Below are 18,317 nucleotides of genomic sequence, written 5' to 3' on the forward strand. Positions count from 1 at the left end.
CATGCACCAAGTTCTGTTGTAGTAATTGAAGCTGACAGGCAGAAGAGCAACTGTGATGCCTCTGGCTCCCTTGGATTTAGACCAAGATAGTTTGCTGTAAGGGAGGACACAAGGTCTGTGATTCCTTGAGGGGTCTTCAGAAGTGAAATATAGAAAAAACAAACTATGGTAGAGTTTGCCTGCCCAAGAGTAGAAGACAGGATGTAAGCTATGGAAAGCTTGGGGTCTGATAAAAATAGAGAATGCAAATATATTGTCTTTTCCAAACGTTTGCTTTCAGTAAGCAATAAGTGAAAATTCTGAATTAAGCATTAAATATTCTTCCCATAGTTTGTTGCACAGTTGTTAAAAAGTATATGTTAAATGTATCATTATGTACAGGGTTTTGAACAGGAGATTTAGTTTGTGCAATTAGGATGTTAAGTGAAGAATTCCAGGAATAGCTCTCATTGTTAATGCATCCTGAACTGTTTTGGAAAGCTGTGACTAATCACTACTGGTACTTAGATTGCTTTTCAAGAATGTGCCACTTGTTTGATACTTTCCTTTCACAGCAGCTTATTTACTTTAAACAGGACTGTCTCTTCTAAGTTTTCCTTCAATTCTGCTCTATCTAATATACATGTAGGGTTTTTTTCTTGTTTTCACTCCTATTTCTTTGATTCCTGCAGAACCTGCAACAAATAAAGCAGATTCAATCTTTGAAACACATAAATGAGCGGCTGGTGACTGAGAATAGGGCCTTGACCCGAGTGCTTGCCAAGTTGTCAGGGTCCTGTAGGCAACTGCGCTCTGTGGACTTGTAATCTCTTCCTTCTCCTTTGTTTAGCCAGGCAGGTGTTGACATTCAGTTTGTGCTTGGGCAGAATTTTACCATTAACACTTGTGTGTCAGAAACTGACTCAGTGCTGCTCGGTTCTGGAGGTGTGGCTAAAGCTAAAGCATGGTGCCTAGTGTACAAGCTAGAGGTGTTGCAGATGTGCTGGTATGGTGTGGTATTGTCCCTGCTAGCACTGAAGCTTGTCCTTGAAGATAAATTGACAAGGGTCCAGGAGACCTTTGACATGTTAAAACCTTGGCTACAACTGAAAGGATTTGGATTTGCATGAGGATACACTGAAGTCTCTTGTTTTGATGTTTGTGTAAATGCTCAACTAGATTTGCTTCTAGTTTTCTAACAAATTTAAATTAAGATTTGAGCTTTCTTACTGCAGTTTGGTTTAAGTGCATAGAGTTGATAAAAGTTTAGTCACAACAAAAGAGTGTTTGAGAACTGGGGTCAGTACTGTGCATTTCTGAATGGTTGCATTAGCAACCATTTTTCTTACATTTGTGTGTTTCAGAGGGGACCAAAGTATTGTTTTTTCAGAAATTAATTGGGATTTCAAGTTGATTGCTGTTTTCATGTATTAACTTCCCATTTGGGTCTTGCTAATCCTTATTCTTACCTAGACAATTTAAAACATCCAGTTCTAGTGCAGAGTTAAGATTATTGATTTATATTGCTATAAAAATAGGCCATGTGGATGAGAGTCTACAATGCATGGACTGTAAAATCACAGACACAAAAAACCTCTGCCTAGTGTGTCAGATTGGTTCAGACCCCTTCTGATAAAGGTATGAACTGCTTTGAGTTTCATCTTGGAAAACAATTCTAGTCTGTTGTTCTTAGTGTTATTGCAGGGTTGTTTCAGAAACCCATGGAAGGTTCAAAACTTAAATGTGGTTTCATTCTCTGACAAATCTATATGCCTTTCTTCCTCTTAAATATAACAAGTGTCTAGGCTGGAGGTTACAGTGAGCTTTTAAGATGTGTAGTTGAAAAAAATAAACAGCCTTCTGCAGGGTGACTCCCACTAAACTGCTTCATCTACCCCTCCTACCAGCTTAGAAAGGAACATGATGCGTGTGCATTCTGCACAGAATCTGATCTCAGGTTTTCCCCACTGAGAGGCCTGAAATGAAGAGGTTTATCCTTTTGCTCGGTGTCTTTCTGGAATTGGACTAACATTAGGATGTAGTGTTCCTGATCCAGACCCTGCATTCCTCAATGCTCCCTAGTGTTAGCCCTTACTGGACAAGTGGAAGTCAGCTCACTGACCTGGCTGAAAACAAATCCCTTTATTCATAATAGTACTTGATCCATCTCACCACAGTATTGTTGGATCACTAAATTAACTGTGCAGAAAGCAGCTGGAGCACACTGCTACCTAAGGAGGGAGAGCTGTCCCTTTAGGGCAGTTGTCTTACATCAGCCTCAGCAAAACAATGTGTTTTTTCAACACAGCTGAGCTAATCTAATGACTGCTGACCACAGCTACACATCCATAATGTCTTTTTTTTTTTTCTAGCCATTGGTATTACTTTAAGCATGGTAAGCCATTTGGGGTGCTAATCACAGAAAACCATTCAGTATTCCTCATCATAGCAGGAGTTTAAAATGGCAGGTCATTGTGGAGGTTGAGTATCCTGACCAGCAAAAAAGCAGTGGAAACACAGCAGGGAGCCTTGACAGTGTGATGGTAGGTTAACAATAGCAGTATGCCTGAGTAATCTGAACAGGTACTTCAGCAGTTCATGAGCTTTTTGTAATCTTTATTACTCAAGTTGTTTCATACGTACAAACTGGTAAATCCTTCAGCAAAAACAGACATGATTATTACTGTACAGATCTGAGATGGCTCCACATATGCCAGATCATATTGAATCATTATTTGCTGAATGGTAACACTGCAAAGTTACTGGCTAGTCATGATACAGACAGACAAAACAGTGCATTTTTAATCTTATGCTAGAATCTCATCACAGGAAGATACTTGGCTGTTTTAGTGAGAAGCAAATTGGAATTCCAAGTGCAGTATGTTACTGTAATTTTACTGCATTTACTGCAAAGGCATCTTTTTCCTCCCTGTTGACAAGATGTATGGTATCACTGCATGAAAAGTTTGAGTGCCCACAGAAATATACTGCTCCAAGAGAATTGTTTAAAGTATATGGGGATTAGTATAGATGAGAAGTGTAAGTATTTTAGGTTATTTGTGCTTACCCTTCCTGATGAATCTCCTGCTATTCACAGAATCAAAGAATTATTTAGATTGGAAAAGACCTCCAAGATCAAGTCTGACCAGTACCCCAGAACAACCATCCCTAAACTATGTCTCTGCAAGCCACATCTAAACATCCTTTAAATACTTTTAGGGATAGCGACTCCACCGCTTCCCTGGGCAGTCTTGCGTGACAACCATCTTGGTGAAGAATTTTTCCTTTATGCAATATAAACCTCTCCTAGTGCAACTGGATGCCATTTTATCTTGTCACATAACCCTTTTGTCTCTAATCAGTCTTCCTCTATTCTCTAGCAAACTCACAGCAAAAAATAAAATATTTTCTTATGACCTGTTCTGCCTATTAATTGAATCAGGTTTAAAATCTGCCTACAGATTTGCAGATATATAATGGTACTGGATTATGTTAAAGCTCTAATTTCGAACAGTGGATTTTGTTAAAGTAGTTCACCAGAAAATCTACCTCTCTGTGGGTCTGTCTCTATGTAATTAACCATTATGGGCTGCAGCTCCCTCCCTGCTCAGTAGGTTGAAAGAGGACTGTGACATTCCTGGCTTTACTTTGAGGTTTCATTGGAATGCACACACAACACTACTTTTCAAAGTACCGATTTAACCAGTACAAAACCAGACTCCCTTGATTCCCTGTGCATGGCTAGATAAGGGCTGTTGTGGTTTCACCCAGTACCTTTGGTATGAAACTTGTAGCAGAATGGAAAAGAGAAAGAAGAGGTTTTGGTTGGTTTGCCTGAACATATTGTTCCATTGTTTGCAGACACATGCATATTATATGGATATGATCCCTATCTTGGACAACAGTAGTTATTTTTTACCGATTTTTACAGTTATTTTTTACAGTTATTTTTTTTAGATTTAAACAATTATGATTGAAAATTGCAAAAAGATCGCTCATGTTGTCCTATTTCAAACATATTGACATGGTTTTTGAAAGTAATCAGCATTTTACAGCTCATTTTGTTCAGAGCACAGCTCTCACTTGACTATAATTGAAGCTTCTCTGTGACTCTGAAGAGCTCAACTTAGGTGGCTTCCCCTAAACTCCACCATAAAACAGAGTTGAAATCAAGGACATCAGAATGATTTTTGCCTATTCTAATTTTAGAGACCACCTTTTTTCTGATTATTATATCCTGTCAACTTCCTTTCACATATTTTGGTATTTACAGGGAAAGAAACTAGAGATGTACAACCTCAGTCATTTTCAGTTCACCACTCTGTTTTCCTGTGAAGGGGTCTGCAGTTCAGTGCAGTGAGTGTGGACAGAAGGAGATGTAGAAATGAAGCCTCTAGTGCACAGTTAATTAACCCTGTATTTTTAAACTTCTCAGTTCTTACTATTCCATTATAATATTCTGAATATAATGGGATTGAAAGTATGATTTTGTTTGGATAAAATGAAAACAAACTAGTGCCAAGAAAATAACAAAGAATAGGGTACCAGGTGTTACATAGGTTGGTTGGTAGCTGAACTTAGACTTCCTGCATACACTTGCACTTGAGGTTACTGAGCAACCACTGTGCAAGAATAGGCTGTTACCTCCTGTATAAAACCCCTACTTGAATTCATAGGTGTAATAGCCATGAGTGTGATAGGTGGTTTGTTATCAGTGTGTGAATGTAGATGCACAGAACTGCTGAGATAATTTCTGGTTTCTCTGGCAAGCTGAATTCTTCCAGTACCAATCTCTGTGCCCTGACTTGTCTTTCTTTCCTATCTGATGCAGTCCAACTCTCACCTCATTTGGCTTCTGCCTTGCAGCTTTTGTGCTTGTGTGTCACCCATCTCCTTTGGCAGCCGTAACTTGCCGTTCCCTAACCTGTCTGCCTGAGTGTGTAGCCTGGTGTTGCTATGATCTCTTTCAGTGATCTGATCTTGTGTGAGCTATGCTATTCAGGGACATGATCTCAAATTACAGGATGTGTGCTTCAACATGACTTTGGAAGTGGTTGGAGGATTAATGCTATGAGCTAACAAGCTGAATCACACTGTATCTGATCGGGATGAAATCATCCAAGAGCACAGTGGTAGAGATGCTTAGCCACAGCATGTTTTTTTGAAACTCTGCAAGTGCAGTATAGACAATCCTCTTTAAATTGTTGGTAGTTAATTTTCCGCCCACCCCCCTTCCTCCTCGCTGGAATTTGAAGTATTTCATTACTTTCCTCATGCTACTATAAATGCTTTTGTCAGAGGCTGGTCATCTGCACCACTGAGTTTTACTGCATCTAGTCCAAGCAAATAAAAACTTCTAATCTCTAACCCTTAAATGTATCATGATAAAAGGGGAGATTTTTCTGAACTGCTGATATGAAGTGTGAGAACTGCCAAGATACTTAAGCTGAATAAAGATTTTTACTCACAGTCCTTGCCTAGTCTTGCTGCTTTTACTTGGGGTGTAACAGCAAATAACCATCGTGTTTCATTTTTCATAGATGCTACCAGACCTGAAGGCAGACAACCAGAGGCTAAAAGATGAAAATGGGGCCTTGATCAGAGTTATAAGCAAACTTTCCAAATAAAGGGTTTACTACAGCAGCAAGTAACGGTATTGCACATCACAAGTAACTCCAGTGGACCATGGTATGGCAGTCACTGGAAGTGTGGGAAGATCCTTCGGAGACTGTCATTTTCAGATATCCTGCCAAACACCCTCTTACCTGTGTGTTTTTTGTATCAAGATCATTGTTTCTGTTATAATGCAGCTGCTGAGAAGATAAAATGACTGAGAAATCTTGTTTACAGCCACAGCATAATAAGGAAAGTATTCAAGGCCAGATACGCCTCAGATATTTAACCAGTAAGCCTTAGTTGTACATAAACACTTTTACATCAACAAAAGCTTTCAGCTCTCACAGACGACAGTTACTCAATAATGTTTTTGTTGTGCCACAATTCCCATTTTTTTCCTATACTCAGTTTTTCTTTAAGATTTAAGTTTGGATTTTTTTTTCCCTTCTAATTTTTCATGTACCAGATTTTCTTGTACAGTGTTTTCACAGCTTTACCATTTGCAGAGACCACACACCCTTTTAAATTACATAATTTGTGTAGCTAACTAGAGTTGTATTGTCCAACCACCTGGAACAGAGATGTTTGGTGGAACATTTGCTTTCACTGTTTGTGCAATATGCATTTATTTCCTATACAAAATGCTTTAAAAGTCAGTTGAAACTAGAAATATTTTAAGAGTCCTGTTTTCTGCCTTTATTGGTCACTTTAAAAAAAAAAAAAAGAAAAAAAAAGGAGTTTGTAGTGAAAGACGTTAGATCCTGTAATCGTCACATTCATTTGAGCAGGTACTGAGTGATGCTGTATATATAAATGTGTACTGGTTTGATTTTTCAGACCACCACGTGGCATGCTTGAATATATTTCCCTATTGCAAATGTCTGTTAATGCAAATTAGGCTATCCAGAATAGTGTGTTTAACAAAGTTCGTTAATTTTTATGGTATAAAGAATTTAGACATTGTACATTGTATGGAGCCCTATCTTTACAAAAGGTCTAAACTATATAAAAACTTTATTATCTTTTTGTCCCTTTTTTTTCATTTGATAGTGTTCACCATAATAAAAAAGAGCATAAATATAACTGCTTCACTACATTTCACATACCTGTATTTATCTGAGTGCTGTCCAAAACTGTTGTGCTAGCCAAAGTAATGTACTAAATCATTTGAAAAGCATAACCCATTACACTCACAATAATGTTTATATGCACTGTTGTTGCCCTGTGAGAAGGCATCCAATTTGATAACACCATGTCAGACCATTTTATACATTTCAGTGGCCTTTAAAAACAAAAAAAAGTACTTAAGTGAAGATCGTTTTTGTTAGAAACAGCTTTTATATATTCACTAAACCATTCAAAATATGACATCCTATTGGCACATAGTTTATTGCCTAAAACCACTGAACAGATCAGCCATTAAAACAAATTGTACATTGTAAAGCTTGTAGTAGCTATTGTATTATTGATTATATTGTATACTATATTAAATGTGAATTTGTACCCCTTCATTTAAAAAGGTCATTGTGTTCTACTGCCTACTTGGGGGGTGGGAGGGTTAGCTTTACAGGGGTGGGATATGTTTTGGTAAGGAAGACATGATGTCCTCTCTCTGTTGATTGGTTTTTTGAAGATGTAAGGTTATGCTCTTACTACCAAGCTCAGGATTTTTGATTTTAAAGGTACACGGATAGTTTGAGATATTGTAATTGATCTGTATGAGAGGTGGGTCTGAACCATAGGGACTTCCATTGTCTTATGCTAACATAAAATAAAGAATTGAATGGCTGCAACATATTGAGTTCTGTTACAAGACAGTTAGGCATATTCTGGATTATATTTGGTAAAGTTTGGGTGCCTGTGAATGATTAAATACGTGTTTCTAATATTTTAGTGTTTTATATTTAGGTTATTTATTCTTTATATCTAAAAAAATGAATGGCTACTGTGCTATATTGATTTTATTGGTAGTACTGAGCAGACCTTGTATCTGCATGAAACTAGTTGCAAAACCCACTATTTTGGAAAAAAAAATGTATTTTGACATATACAAATAAAATGAATACAAAATATTTTAAATGTGTGAAAGTTTTACTGATAAGACATTGAAATTTGTTATGAATTTAAACCATGTTATAAGTTTGCTATTTAAATTCTTTGGTGGGCATTTTTCATTCATTGTGTTACTTGGATGCAAGGTTCAAGTACCTTTCAAAGATTGTAATCAGATTGTGATTATTTGCACATCATTGTACATGCACATCTGTAAATGCAACAGTAAAAAAATGCCATATTTATGCAATCTGTAACAACTTGGACAAATGTTTATATATTTTACATAAACCTGTCTGTGTGCAGAATCTGAGAACCATTTTTTACGTGATATTAACCTAATCTCACAAAGCAATTGCTAAACTTGTGTCATTGTCTTATTGTTCCTGATTGTGTTGAAGATCTATTACATCCCCAGAAAATCCAGCTATAACAGAGAAAAATGGGTCGTGGAAGACTTTTATTGTTTAGGAGACTGTTTGCATGGAAGAAGTGTATTATTGCTGGCTGGTGACTCTGACAAGCTTCTTTAAATTACTAATGCCTTAAATGGTAATTCAAACCAGCAACTTAGATTTTCAGGGGACTTGTGACAGTGTGGAAAGGGATCTATGTGTCCAGAATTAACATCAGATACAGAGGCATGGAAGTAGCTGGTATGGAGAGTGAAGAGGCAAAGGGCCTGCCCAGAACCAGCTCCAGCCGTGGAGGGAGCCATAACCTGGGGAGGAGGAATGAATACAGGACACTCAAGTGGGAGGAGAGTGCAGGAAGCATGGCTTCATAAGGGCTGCCTGACTTTTAAGGCTCCAAACAATAGCAGTTACCTAGAAGAAAAAACACAGGAGCTGGAATTTCTTTTTTTGCCCACCTTGTCTTCCTTATAATCAATTTCCTCTGAGTATTCCTAATTCTTACTGCCATACTGGTTTACTGCTCTTTCTTTGCCAGATCCCCAAAAGCACCTTTACAATTCATAATGTGCAAGTCAGTGCATTTCTTTACTCAGCACCAAGTACAAAATGTGAATCTCAGAATTCTTTCATTTAGAAGTACTGTCCCAGCTAAACTTGAGTTGTGCTACGTGAACATTAAGCTGGTATTAATCTTACTTGTCCAGTATTCCTGGCCACTACTCATCTGCTGCCATAGGAGCAAATGGGTTGCCATACAAGGGTCCTCTCATTTCTGTTTTAGGAAGAGTAGTTACATATGTTTTAGACAAGGAAAAAGGCATACTTTTGGGTTTCTGAAGATATGTGCCTTAGGAGATGTGTGCTGAGGGAAAATTTTTAATTATTTCACCTCTATCAGACACAAATCATCTGAGAAGGCTCCTACCCCTGCTAGCTGGCATAACCATGAGGTTTATAGCCCAGAGTGATGGCATAATGGCAAAATACGATGGTAGACAGGAAACCTACACCAAAAAAAGAGCAGGGGGTGAGGAAGAAGTACGCCATGATGTCAGACTAGGAAAGGCAAGACCATGTCAGAAAATGAATGGTTTGCATGATGGCATCAGAACAAAATTGGCCCCAAGTCAAGAGTTCCAAGGCCCCATCTCATCCAAGCTCCTGAACAGAGAAATGTCCAGTGCAGCCAACACTATGAGTTATGGCTGGATGCTGGCTCATAACACTGTTCAAAGGAGGAATTAATTTATTTCTAAATTGAGTATGAAATAATCATTACACTGACTTGTACTTCATCTGGTGATCCTGGAAGTGTCTTGACTTCCCACAGCTGACACTTTTTGTTCCTTTATGGCCATCTTGAGGTATTACTCATCTCAGTAGCACATCAGCTCCTCAAGAAAGGAACATGGACCCTTTTGTCTCTGCGGTGTTGCTTGTGGTCTTGTGACAGAAGTGTAAATGGAGGCGGCCAAATCTGCCATGCTGAAATGTGGTGCAGCTATGGGTCCTGAGAAGCTCCAGGCTGGGCCTCCCTGGAAGAAAAAGTGGGCAAGGGCTCTTGGCAGCTGAGGCCTGTGCAGTATGAAAAGTGTAAGCAGTCTCATTTTTAGTTACTCTTAAAGTCACTTTTCACCTCATAGTAGTAGCTTCAGTTTCTCTAACTTGACATGGTACAGTGTAGCCAGTAGATAACGATGGAACTTTAATTGTGCAGCAGGGATTAATAATGTTTTATTATGTTTATTATGTTTTATAGATGAAACTTTTCAGTTACAATCCAGAGGACTGTCATAGCAAAGCCATGACACAAATTCACTATGTAATATACATTTAAAAAACCCAAGAAAACAAACTCCACAGCCATTACACAGTTTTTGGGGGAGAGTGTTTTGAAATAGACAGAAGAAGCAGTTGTCACTGCATTGTAGGGGGTTGCTTTCCCACTTACTTTAAAGGTTCTGTTGAACAGTTCTGTTGCAGCTCTGCTGATCACCTCTGTGGAATTACAGGTTTTTTTTCCACATAGGGATAGCCAGTCTGTCTGCTGGGGAACAGAAGAAATGCTCTGAAGTTTTTCAGAAGAAGCTCTTGCTGTTGATGTTTATGTACACACATTTAGCTGTGTAATGTCTGATTCAGCTTCCTCAAGTTCTTAAAGCCACCTATAATGAATGAAAAAATGCTGGCAACTGGAGTTACAAAAAAAGACTTGTTTTGTTTGCAGGAGCAGCAGTGGAGCTGTTTAGAGAGTAGTAGGAAATAATACTATGCTCAGCCTCAATATAGGTGTAAAATAAGACTAGAACAGTCCTAAAGGTGACTGGAGGTTCATGCACTGGAGACAGAATTAAAAACCAAAACAAAACCTCCCAAACTCACAATTAATTTCTTACTTTAAAGGGACAGCTGCTGCCATACTGATGAGGTAATGAGCTATTCCTGCTTGTGTCAGCACCTCCCCATTTTGTATCACTGATTAGATAGGAAAAGTATGTAGCCTTTTGAGAAAGGAGGAGCTGTTCAGTTCTTTCATCTGAAAACATCACCTGTTGGATGTCTAATGTTTCTCATCTGGCCCAGGGACAATTACAGCAGGGACAAAAGCCCCACATTCCAACTCTAATTATTTTTCCCTTCTTGCTTGAGTTCTACATGTCTGTTTTGCAAACCTATTCAAGCTTAGCAGAAATAGTTAGCCAAGACAGTGCAATTCATCTTCTGGTGTGGTCTTTTCCCTTTGCTTTATTTGCTGGAGAAGAAAGGAAAAAAAAAAAAAAAACAACAAAACAAACACAATCAAGTATGGTGGATGCTGGGAAAGAGCCTATTTATTTATTTGGTACCGTCTTCCTGTGCTGCCCGCATTACTCTACAGTGTCCTTGGAGCAGAGACTCACTGGGCTGAGTTGCTCTTTGAGCAAACCAGCGCCTGCCGCACTGCCTTGGGTGGGACCTCAGCAGGGCTGGCTGCTACACCTCCCACGGACCTTCATCTTTCCCCAGACAGAAAACAGTCCTGTTGCCCTTGTCTGTGGCTTCGTATATGCACGTTTTAATGATGCCTCTGTTTGCAGAAAAGACAGACCTGATCTAAGGGAATTGCTATTTCGCAGCTAAAATGAAGCTACTGCTCTCTGCATGTGGTTACTTGGGCCTATACCCCAAATCTGCCAAGGAAAAGAGCGTAGGTTTTACATCAGCTGGTACAAACTACACATCTACACAAAATTACACAGTCTACACATCTTGCCACACAGTCTGGTCACTGCCCAGAAAGAAGAGTTAATGAAAAAGTTTGTTTAAAAATACAAATCTGCATTTACATCAACCGCAGGTAGTGTCGGTGATTCTTCAGCTGTTAGCAGCTCACCTCTCTGGTTTTAGCTGTATGAAAAGCACCAAATTAGACTAAGTTCTTTCCTCCCACTTAACCCATGGCTATTGGCGATGCATTGTGGTAAGTAATTGCCCAGTAATGCAGCCTCATAATAAAGCACTCGTCGTGCTTTATGAAAAAAAGAGAGCTTTCACTACAGGCTTTTGCTTCTTTAGTTCGGTGCATAAAAAAGGCACAACTCAGAAGCATAAGGGGGAAGGAGCGGAAACGATACTAGAGAAGCGCTAATATTACTTCACCAGTTTCTGCCTAGGAATAATGGCACCGAGATCAGTTTCCAGCCCTGGGAGGAGCTCCGAGCGCGGACGGGCCGCTGGCGGGCGGCGTAGCCGGGAGGTGGCACCAGACGGCTTCGCTGCTCCGGGGCTGCTCCGGGGCTGCTCCTCTGGGCTCCCCTGGGGCTCCTCCCGGGCTCCCGCAGCTTCCCCGCGGGACAGCTGGTGCCGGCCAACTCTGGCCAGGCAGCGAGGGCACGGCGCCTGAGCCACTCCCTGTGGGGCTGGGAGCGCAGCACGGCTTCTTCTCCTGTCCTGTCCCCCGCCACACCGGGAGTAGGAGCAGTGCCTGGAGGAAACTCTGCCTCTGATGTAAACGGAGCCAGCTCTAGTATGACCGATGAAGCGTGGCAGAGAACAGCAATCTCAAATTCATCGACAGAAGGAAGGCTCTGGGTTTGTTTGAAGGCGGCAAGGACTACTTTTAAATATCTTATACTGAAAGCCTGCGAAAGGAGCTTGACGCCCTGGGAAAGGCAGAGTGTGCTTGGCTCGGCTGGTGAGCTGAAATCCATCCTGTCAGGAGGCAGAAGTGTAACCCAAGGAGGGCTGGCCAGTGGCTGTGGCGGGACGGACCCGTGTGAGTGCGGGCTGGCACAGGGAGCGCTCCCGTACTGAGGGAGGAGACAGACCAGGGATACGCACCGGGCACCACAGGACAGCTCTGCTACAGAGAACAGGCACAGCAAAAAAAGTAATCCTCCATATCAGAAGTTGCCAAATCAGCGGTTCATAGCAGCACTGCGCTTGGCTGAAATGCCGAAACTGGTTAACTCCTTCTTGCTCAGCCCCTTTTCAGTATCATCTGTGTGTTGCTTCACTGTGTGACCAGAGTGCTCTGTAAACTGTGAGGTCCTTGGAGTTCTCCCTTCAGCCCCTTCTCTGGTGCAGTACGCCGTGGGCACTCGCATCTTTCTGGTCTCCTCAGCCTGTTCTCCTCAGCTCTGCATGGATGGGGTTCTGCCCTATTTCCAAGCCACCATATATAATTATTTTCTGTGCAAGAGAGGGCTTTGAAATCTAATTACGTTCCCTGTTATCCCTGGAGATAAACATGAAAGACCCCAGAAGTCACTTTCTTCTTTTTGAGCAGTGTCTAAATTTCCCTTTCTGTGAGGAGTGGCACTCAGGATTGCTACATGCAGGCACTGAATGCAAGAACTCCTTCATATTTTACCAACAAGTCACTACAAGCTTATCGACATGCCACAGCTGCTGGAAAGAGCAGCCTCTCCTCCATCTCCTCCTCTCCCCAGCGGTCGGTTTTCTCAGTTGCTCCCGAGTGTCACCCTGACCATCGAAACTCCCCTTTGGACACTCAGATCCCAGCCCTCACATTCAGTTCTTCTTGTACCTGCTGCCGATTTGCAGCCCCTCAGACCACCTCCTGTCCTTCTGCTTGCTTCTTGCATTTTCTACTCATTTGCCCCTTCTCTCTCCTGTTTCACCCTGCAGATCTCATCACTGGTTACTTCTTCCAGAGCTCACTGCTCCACAGTTCTGTCATTGGTTGAATTCTCTGCTGTCCACAATACCTCGCTCTGCAAGCGCAGCAGCCTCAACACTGCATGCTCTCCCTCAGCCTCTGTTCCTCACCTCCCACTCCCCTTTCCTCGCACAGCCTTATCCTGAGCTTTTTAGATCCCTAATGGTTTCAAAGACCCCATTAATCTTTTACTGACCACTGGATCTTTTTTGTTTTTTTCACTGATAATCTAATCTTTGCCCAGCAGGAATGTCTCTACCCAGCCAATGAGTTCCCACCTACTCTTGGTTATCTGTAAGGGTAAGTTTTTTACCATAAACTAAGCCCACTCCTAAGAGTCACCTGTTCCCACTCAATGCAGTTATTCCCCTCCTCAGGAATCGGCACTATTTTTCATAGGCTCCATACCTCAAAAAAGTTTGAAGAGTGAAAGGTCTTACACTTATTTTTAACTCATCAAGGTGTTTGCAGGCATAATTCACTATTTCCTAGTTTTCCTTCTTCTAATTTTGAGTGTCTTACAATAAAGCAAACCAATAAGGGGTCCTAATGCTAGAGAATATATAAATTGAGCCTTGGATGTGGGTTTGCTGAAATATGTAGCTTGTCCTCTCTCAAGTAACTTCTGAACTTTAAACTTAAATATGTATTTAAAGCCTGCCATCTTGAAAGGTGCATCATTGAAATAAATTTTGTAATATAAAATATCAACAAAATTTTAACAATAGGATGCATACTTTATTTATGTTCTTTAAACTATTTGCTTCCTTTGTAGTCTGTTTGGTTTCATACACACTCACTCTAAACTCCCTCCTCTGCTTACACTCACTGACACGTTACTGCCATTGATTGATTGTTGTTTGTGTTTGCTTTGGACACTTCCAGATGATTGCTACTAATAACCAGTACTAAATTCCTGAAATATCTGCCTGATTCCTTTTCCAAGGCAACTTCATTATGGTGTCATATGAAGCACAGTAGGCCCTAGAAATACTGTGCTGCAGGAGAAAAATTATCTCCAATTGAAGGGATAGCTCAAACAAAGCATTGTAAAAAGCCATCACACTAAATTCTGCATGCATCATCTACTGCATTTCAGCAAAGGCCAAGCTTCTTAGTCAGCTCTCTGAGGAGATCCCTCAGTCTTAATTATGATATTTTTGGGGCATAGTTTTGTGCTCACTGGACTTTCCTACTGCGTGCAACTCATCACCTGAACAAGGTTAGATCAAAAGGATGAGGTATAACAGTTTAACCAGGAAGTACACAGTAACAATCAAGAGGCCTAATTAATTTTTACTGACTTTGTATTGGTTTTTCAAACAATCAAAATAATTCTTCTGAGTTAGAGTGCCATTAATTAAAAAATTGAAAAAATCTAAAACCACAACACAACAGCCCTGAAGGATTATGAATTGTAACCAGTACCAACAAGACACAGACTGACAGAGAGCCAGGAACCACTGGATTTGGTTTCTAATTATTCATTTGCCTGCTTACATTTGGAGATACAGAAAGACAGGAACAGAATTGTCTTTAGTGCAGACAAAAAATCCTTTTGACAATGTTTTAAACTCATGAGCTAGATGCATAGAGGTCACAGAAGTACCTTGAGTTGGAAGGGACTCATAGGATCATTGCGTCCAACTTCCTGTTTCTTGCAGAACTAAATCTAAAACTTTAGAACTAATCTAAAACTAAAGCAGACATATGGTCAGAGGCTGCTGTCTTTAAAAAGAATGAGTAGGCTCCATAGGTGCTGGAAACATCATAGAAAGGAATAAAGGTGGTGTTATTCAGATAACTTGAGGTTATCTTATAAGGAAGTTTACACCTATGTTATTATTTCTGTCACATGTAGAGGCACAGCCAGCTCTTTATCGCCAAGGTGATAGTATCTGAGATGGCACAGCAGTGGGGTAGCCTGACAGCCTCCCCACTAATGAAGGTGGCAGCAGGCCAGCTGCCCATTTAGGTAAGAACTCAGGACTCTAGAGGAGAACATGGCACAAAGGCCCTAGAAAACACCCAAGGCATGCTTACATCCATAAGACTAGAGAGCTCTGTTGTGAAGGAATATAAAGAGAGCAAAGCATCTCTATTTGTTCTCAAAAGGGCAGGTCTGGAGCTGGACTAATAAACCAGCATATGGCCAAATCCAATGCCTCTGAGTTATGCTCCCTGGTATTCATATGGCAAGGAAGTACAGGCATTCTGAAGGAGCATTTTAGTTCAACTGTGCTGCTCAACTATCTCCAGGTGGTATTGTGTCTTAGAAAATTTGTTCCAACACAAGTCTATGTCTACTTTATATCTACCTACACTGAATTCCATCTGCTACTTTATCACTGTCACTCACTTTGGCAATTTGTTATTTTTCACTTTCTTGATTTGTTGTGTTTCTTTACAATTCTTTAATTTTGATGGATCCATCATAGTGAAGAGCTCTGCTGCAAGATGCTCCCTAGGCTCCTTCATAGTAGGGAAAAATGGTTTTTAAAAGTTCTCCTTTTGTATTGTGATCATATCCTGGCCCTACTGATCTCCCTTCAGGGGAATTCTATGCCGTTTGAAAATGGGTCCCCAAGCATACTTACAGCCTGCCTTACAGCATCCACCTTTTCCTCCCTTCTTTCCCAAGCGCTGTGAGGCTCATCAGCATCAGCTTTTTCTCTACCTCCTTATACCTTGCTGATTAACATTTTAATCTGTGTCTGTTTTTACCTATTCCTCAACAAGTTGCTCTAGGGCATACTCACCTGGTTCACTGTTCAAATCTGGCCCTCCAGAGTACCTGTTTGGATGAAAAAAAGAGGTACCACAGTTGCTCAATAAACTCTGTCAAAACTACCCTGGCTGAACCTCACCACAAATAGCAAGGAGGTAAGACAAGCCAAGTCATTGCTCCATACCCCCATGGTGCAGAACATGAGCAGCAGCAACAGACCCTCTGACAGAGTCAGACTGGGAACTGTGGCAGAAAACACTCTCATCACACTTTTGAAGTCATCTGCACAGATACAGAATCCATTTAATAAAGTGTGAGTGATAAAGCAGGTGGAACAAGTATGTGACTGAAAAAGTTTGGATTGGGAGAAGAAAGATGAAGAATGCTGAGTGAATGACCTTCAAAGGGGATCCATATGGGAAGCGGTAGACAGGTGCACTAAGTGGAAGAGTTTCATGGAAATGCAGGTAATAGGCAGACGCAAAGTAAAGTCTGGAGCAGAAGGAAGAGCATGTGTGTTTGAGAATCAGACAGGTGAACACAGTAAAGTCAACAGAGACTTTGGGGAGAGATGCTGAAAATGGTGAGATGGAGGGAGTGTTTCAGTGAAGAACATACAGGCATGAGTGTATATGACAAATGTTTGCTAAGCTCATGCATGATGGTAACAAGTAAATGGACATTGGGCAAGAATTTGGATGTTGTCCTTAATTTCCTCAGCCATTAATACGTTATTATGTTCTCTATTTTATTTTCCAGCCCTTGAAAATTGCCACTTCAGAAAAGATCATGGCTCAGATAAACCTGAATTCAGAACCTTAATAAGGCTGGATAATTTGGTTGAATCTCTAGAAGAAATTATAAGGCTCTCAAGCAGCTTGCAACCCTTTACAAAGGAGGCAGCTTTGAAGTGCCCAACCCCAAAAGGCACTTAATTTCCTTCAGAATTTAAGAATGAATTATGGGTTTTACTCTAAATTGAAAAATGAAGTATTTCTTCCATGGCAAAGGAGATCAAGATCATCCTAGCCAATCCTGGTGGTAATTTTACCTCTAGGGAAGAATCTCATTCCAGGATATATAAAAACCAATATCTTAAGGCTTAAGGACCCTTATCATTACGCCAGTTTAAAATGTAGCTAATAAAATGAATTGTATTTCTAGGACTTAAGAATATCCTGAAGATTTCTTTTTCTTTGTAAAAACAGAGAAAAGTGTTGTTTTAAAATGTTTGCAAGCTATTTAGCTGCTCTCCCTTGTGGCAGAGGGAAACATGCAGTGTGATACTTAAACTATTTGGGACTTTATCCCTGAAAGCTCTCCAGCACAGACAACCTTATTGAGATGCAAACATCTGACAGTCAGCATTTTTGTATTGGGCACTTAAGCCCAACCTCACTCACCACAACATAACTTCTGTTAATTTATAACAGACTATAAGGCAAACAAACCTTTTTGGCACAAAAAACCCACCCAAAACCAAAAACAACAAAAAAAAAAAAATAAAAAAAATAAAATCAAGCTCACAATGTTTTTTATAGTAAAGAGATAAAAATCCAGCAGCAATGGTAGATGCAGCTAAAGCCTGGACATGTCAGCTCCTACACATAAGAAAAGTGGGCACAAGGGACGTGAAGCAGTGCAGGCACATGTAATCCTTGCTAGCTTCTACAGATTGCCACAGAGAGAGGGCTCAGGGAACAGCTGGCATGACCTGGGGTAACAGAGAACCAAGGGTGTCCTAAGAAATAAAACACATTGTTACATTTCTCAATGTACACAACATGCTGTAAGTAACAACTTTCTAATATGATTTTTTTTCCTAATATTTGGCCAGCTGTGCTGCTCAAGGTGTGTAATTATGAGGGTGAAACACTGTTATTGTCACAGTTACATGATTCTCTAAAGAAAAGCTCTTCATTGTATAAATGGAAAAAATTTTCCTGACAGGAAAGACAATAAATCATATAAGGAATCCGTTTTCTAGATTACATTTTCTAGAAATACAATTGAGTACTTGTCTAATTTAAAAGTTCTACAGATAAGAGTGCAGGTAAGAGTTTTTTCTTCAGGAGAGTGCTTACTCAAAACTTTTGTTAGGACCAACTTTACTAATTTTGTACTGCTGAGTATTAAAGAGTAGCATTAGTGCAGACCTATGTTTTTACCATCTATTTTTCTGCCTATTTACAGCTTTCCAAACCAACACTGAACTAAGCTGGTTTTGTTTGGGGATTTTCCCTTGGCCTGAAAGACAAGAGTTTTGTCTGCAGTGATGAAACTGCACCTTAAATTCCACATATACAAACATTTAAACACCCCTTCAATACCAACCACCACACCAAAAACACCCCTAAATCCAAAC

General features: G+C 40.3%; 1 protein-coding gene and 1 long non-coding RNA gene across 4 annotated transcripts in view; both read left to right on the plus strand.

Annotated features, from left to right (window-relative positions):
• LOC131591677 (protein phosphatase 1 regulatory subunit 12A-like) overlaps positions 1 to 7,674 on the plus strand; it is a 112,199-nt gene extending 104,525 nt beyond the window's left edge. Inside the window, exons 25-26 of one of the 2 annotated variants that reach the window (XM_058862607.1) lie at positions 672 to 833; positions 5,520 to 7,674. In XM_058862607.1, the coding sequence (XP_058718590.1) occupies positions 672 to 806 (135 nt within the window). In that variant the 3' untranslated portion in view covers positions 807 to 833; positions 5,520 to 7,674. The remainder of the gene's footprint in view (positions 1 to 671; positions 834 to 5,519) is intronic. The other variant, XM_058862608.1, reaches the window with a different exon arrangement.
• Positions 7,675 to 12,245: 4,571 nt separating this feature from the next.
• Positions 12,246 to 17,088, plus strand: LOC131592027 (uncharacterized). 2 transcript variants are annotated; one of them, XR_009280503.1, is made up of 3 exons: positions 12,246 to 12,432; positions 13,472 to 13,524; positions 15,964 to 17,088. It is a non-coding gene; the product is annotated as an uncharacterized LOC131592027 (long non-coding RNA). The 2 variants fall into 2 exon arrangements; XR_009280504.1 differs by having other exon boundaries at positions 16,712 to 17,088.
• Positions 17,089 to 18,317: the final 1,229 nt, after the last annotated feature.

The sequence above is a fragment of the Poecile atricapillus genome, chromosome W, assembly GCF_030490865.1.
Source record: "Poecile atricapillus isolate bPoeAtr1 chromosome W, bPoeAtr1.hap1, whole genome shotgun sequence".
Taxonomy (NCBI): domain Eukaryota; kingdom Metazoa; phylum Chordata; class Aves; order Passeriformes; family Paridae; genus Poecile; species Poecile atricapillus.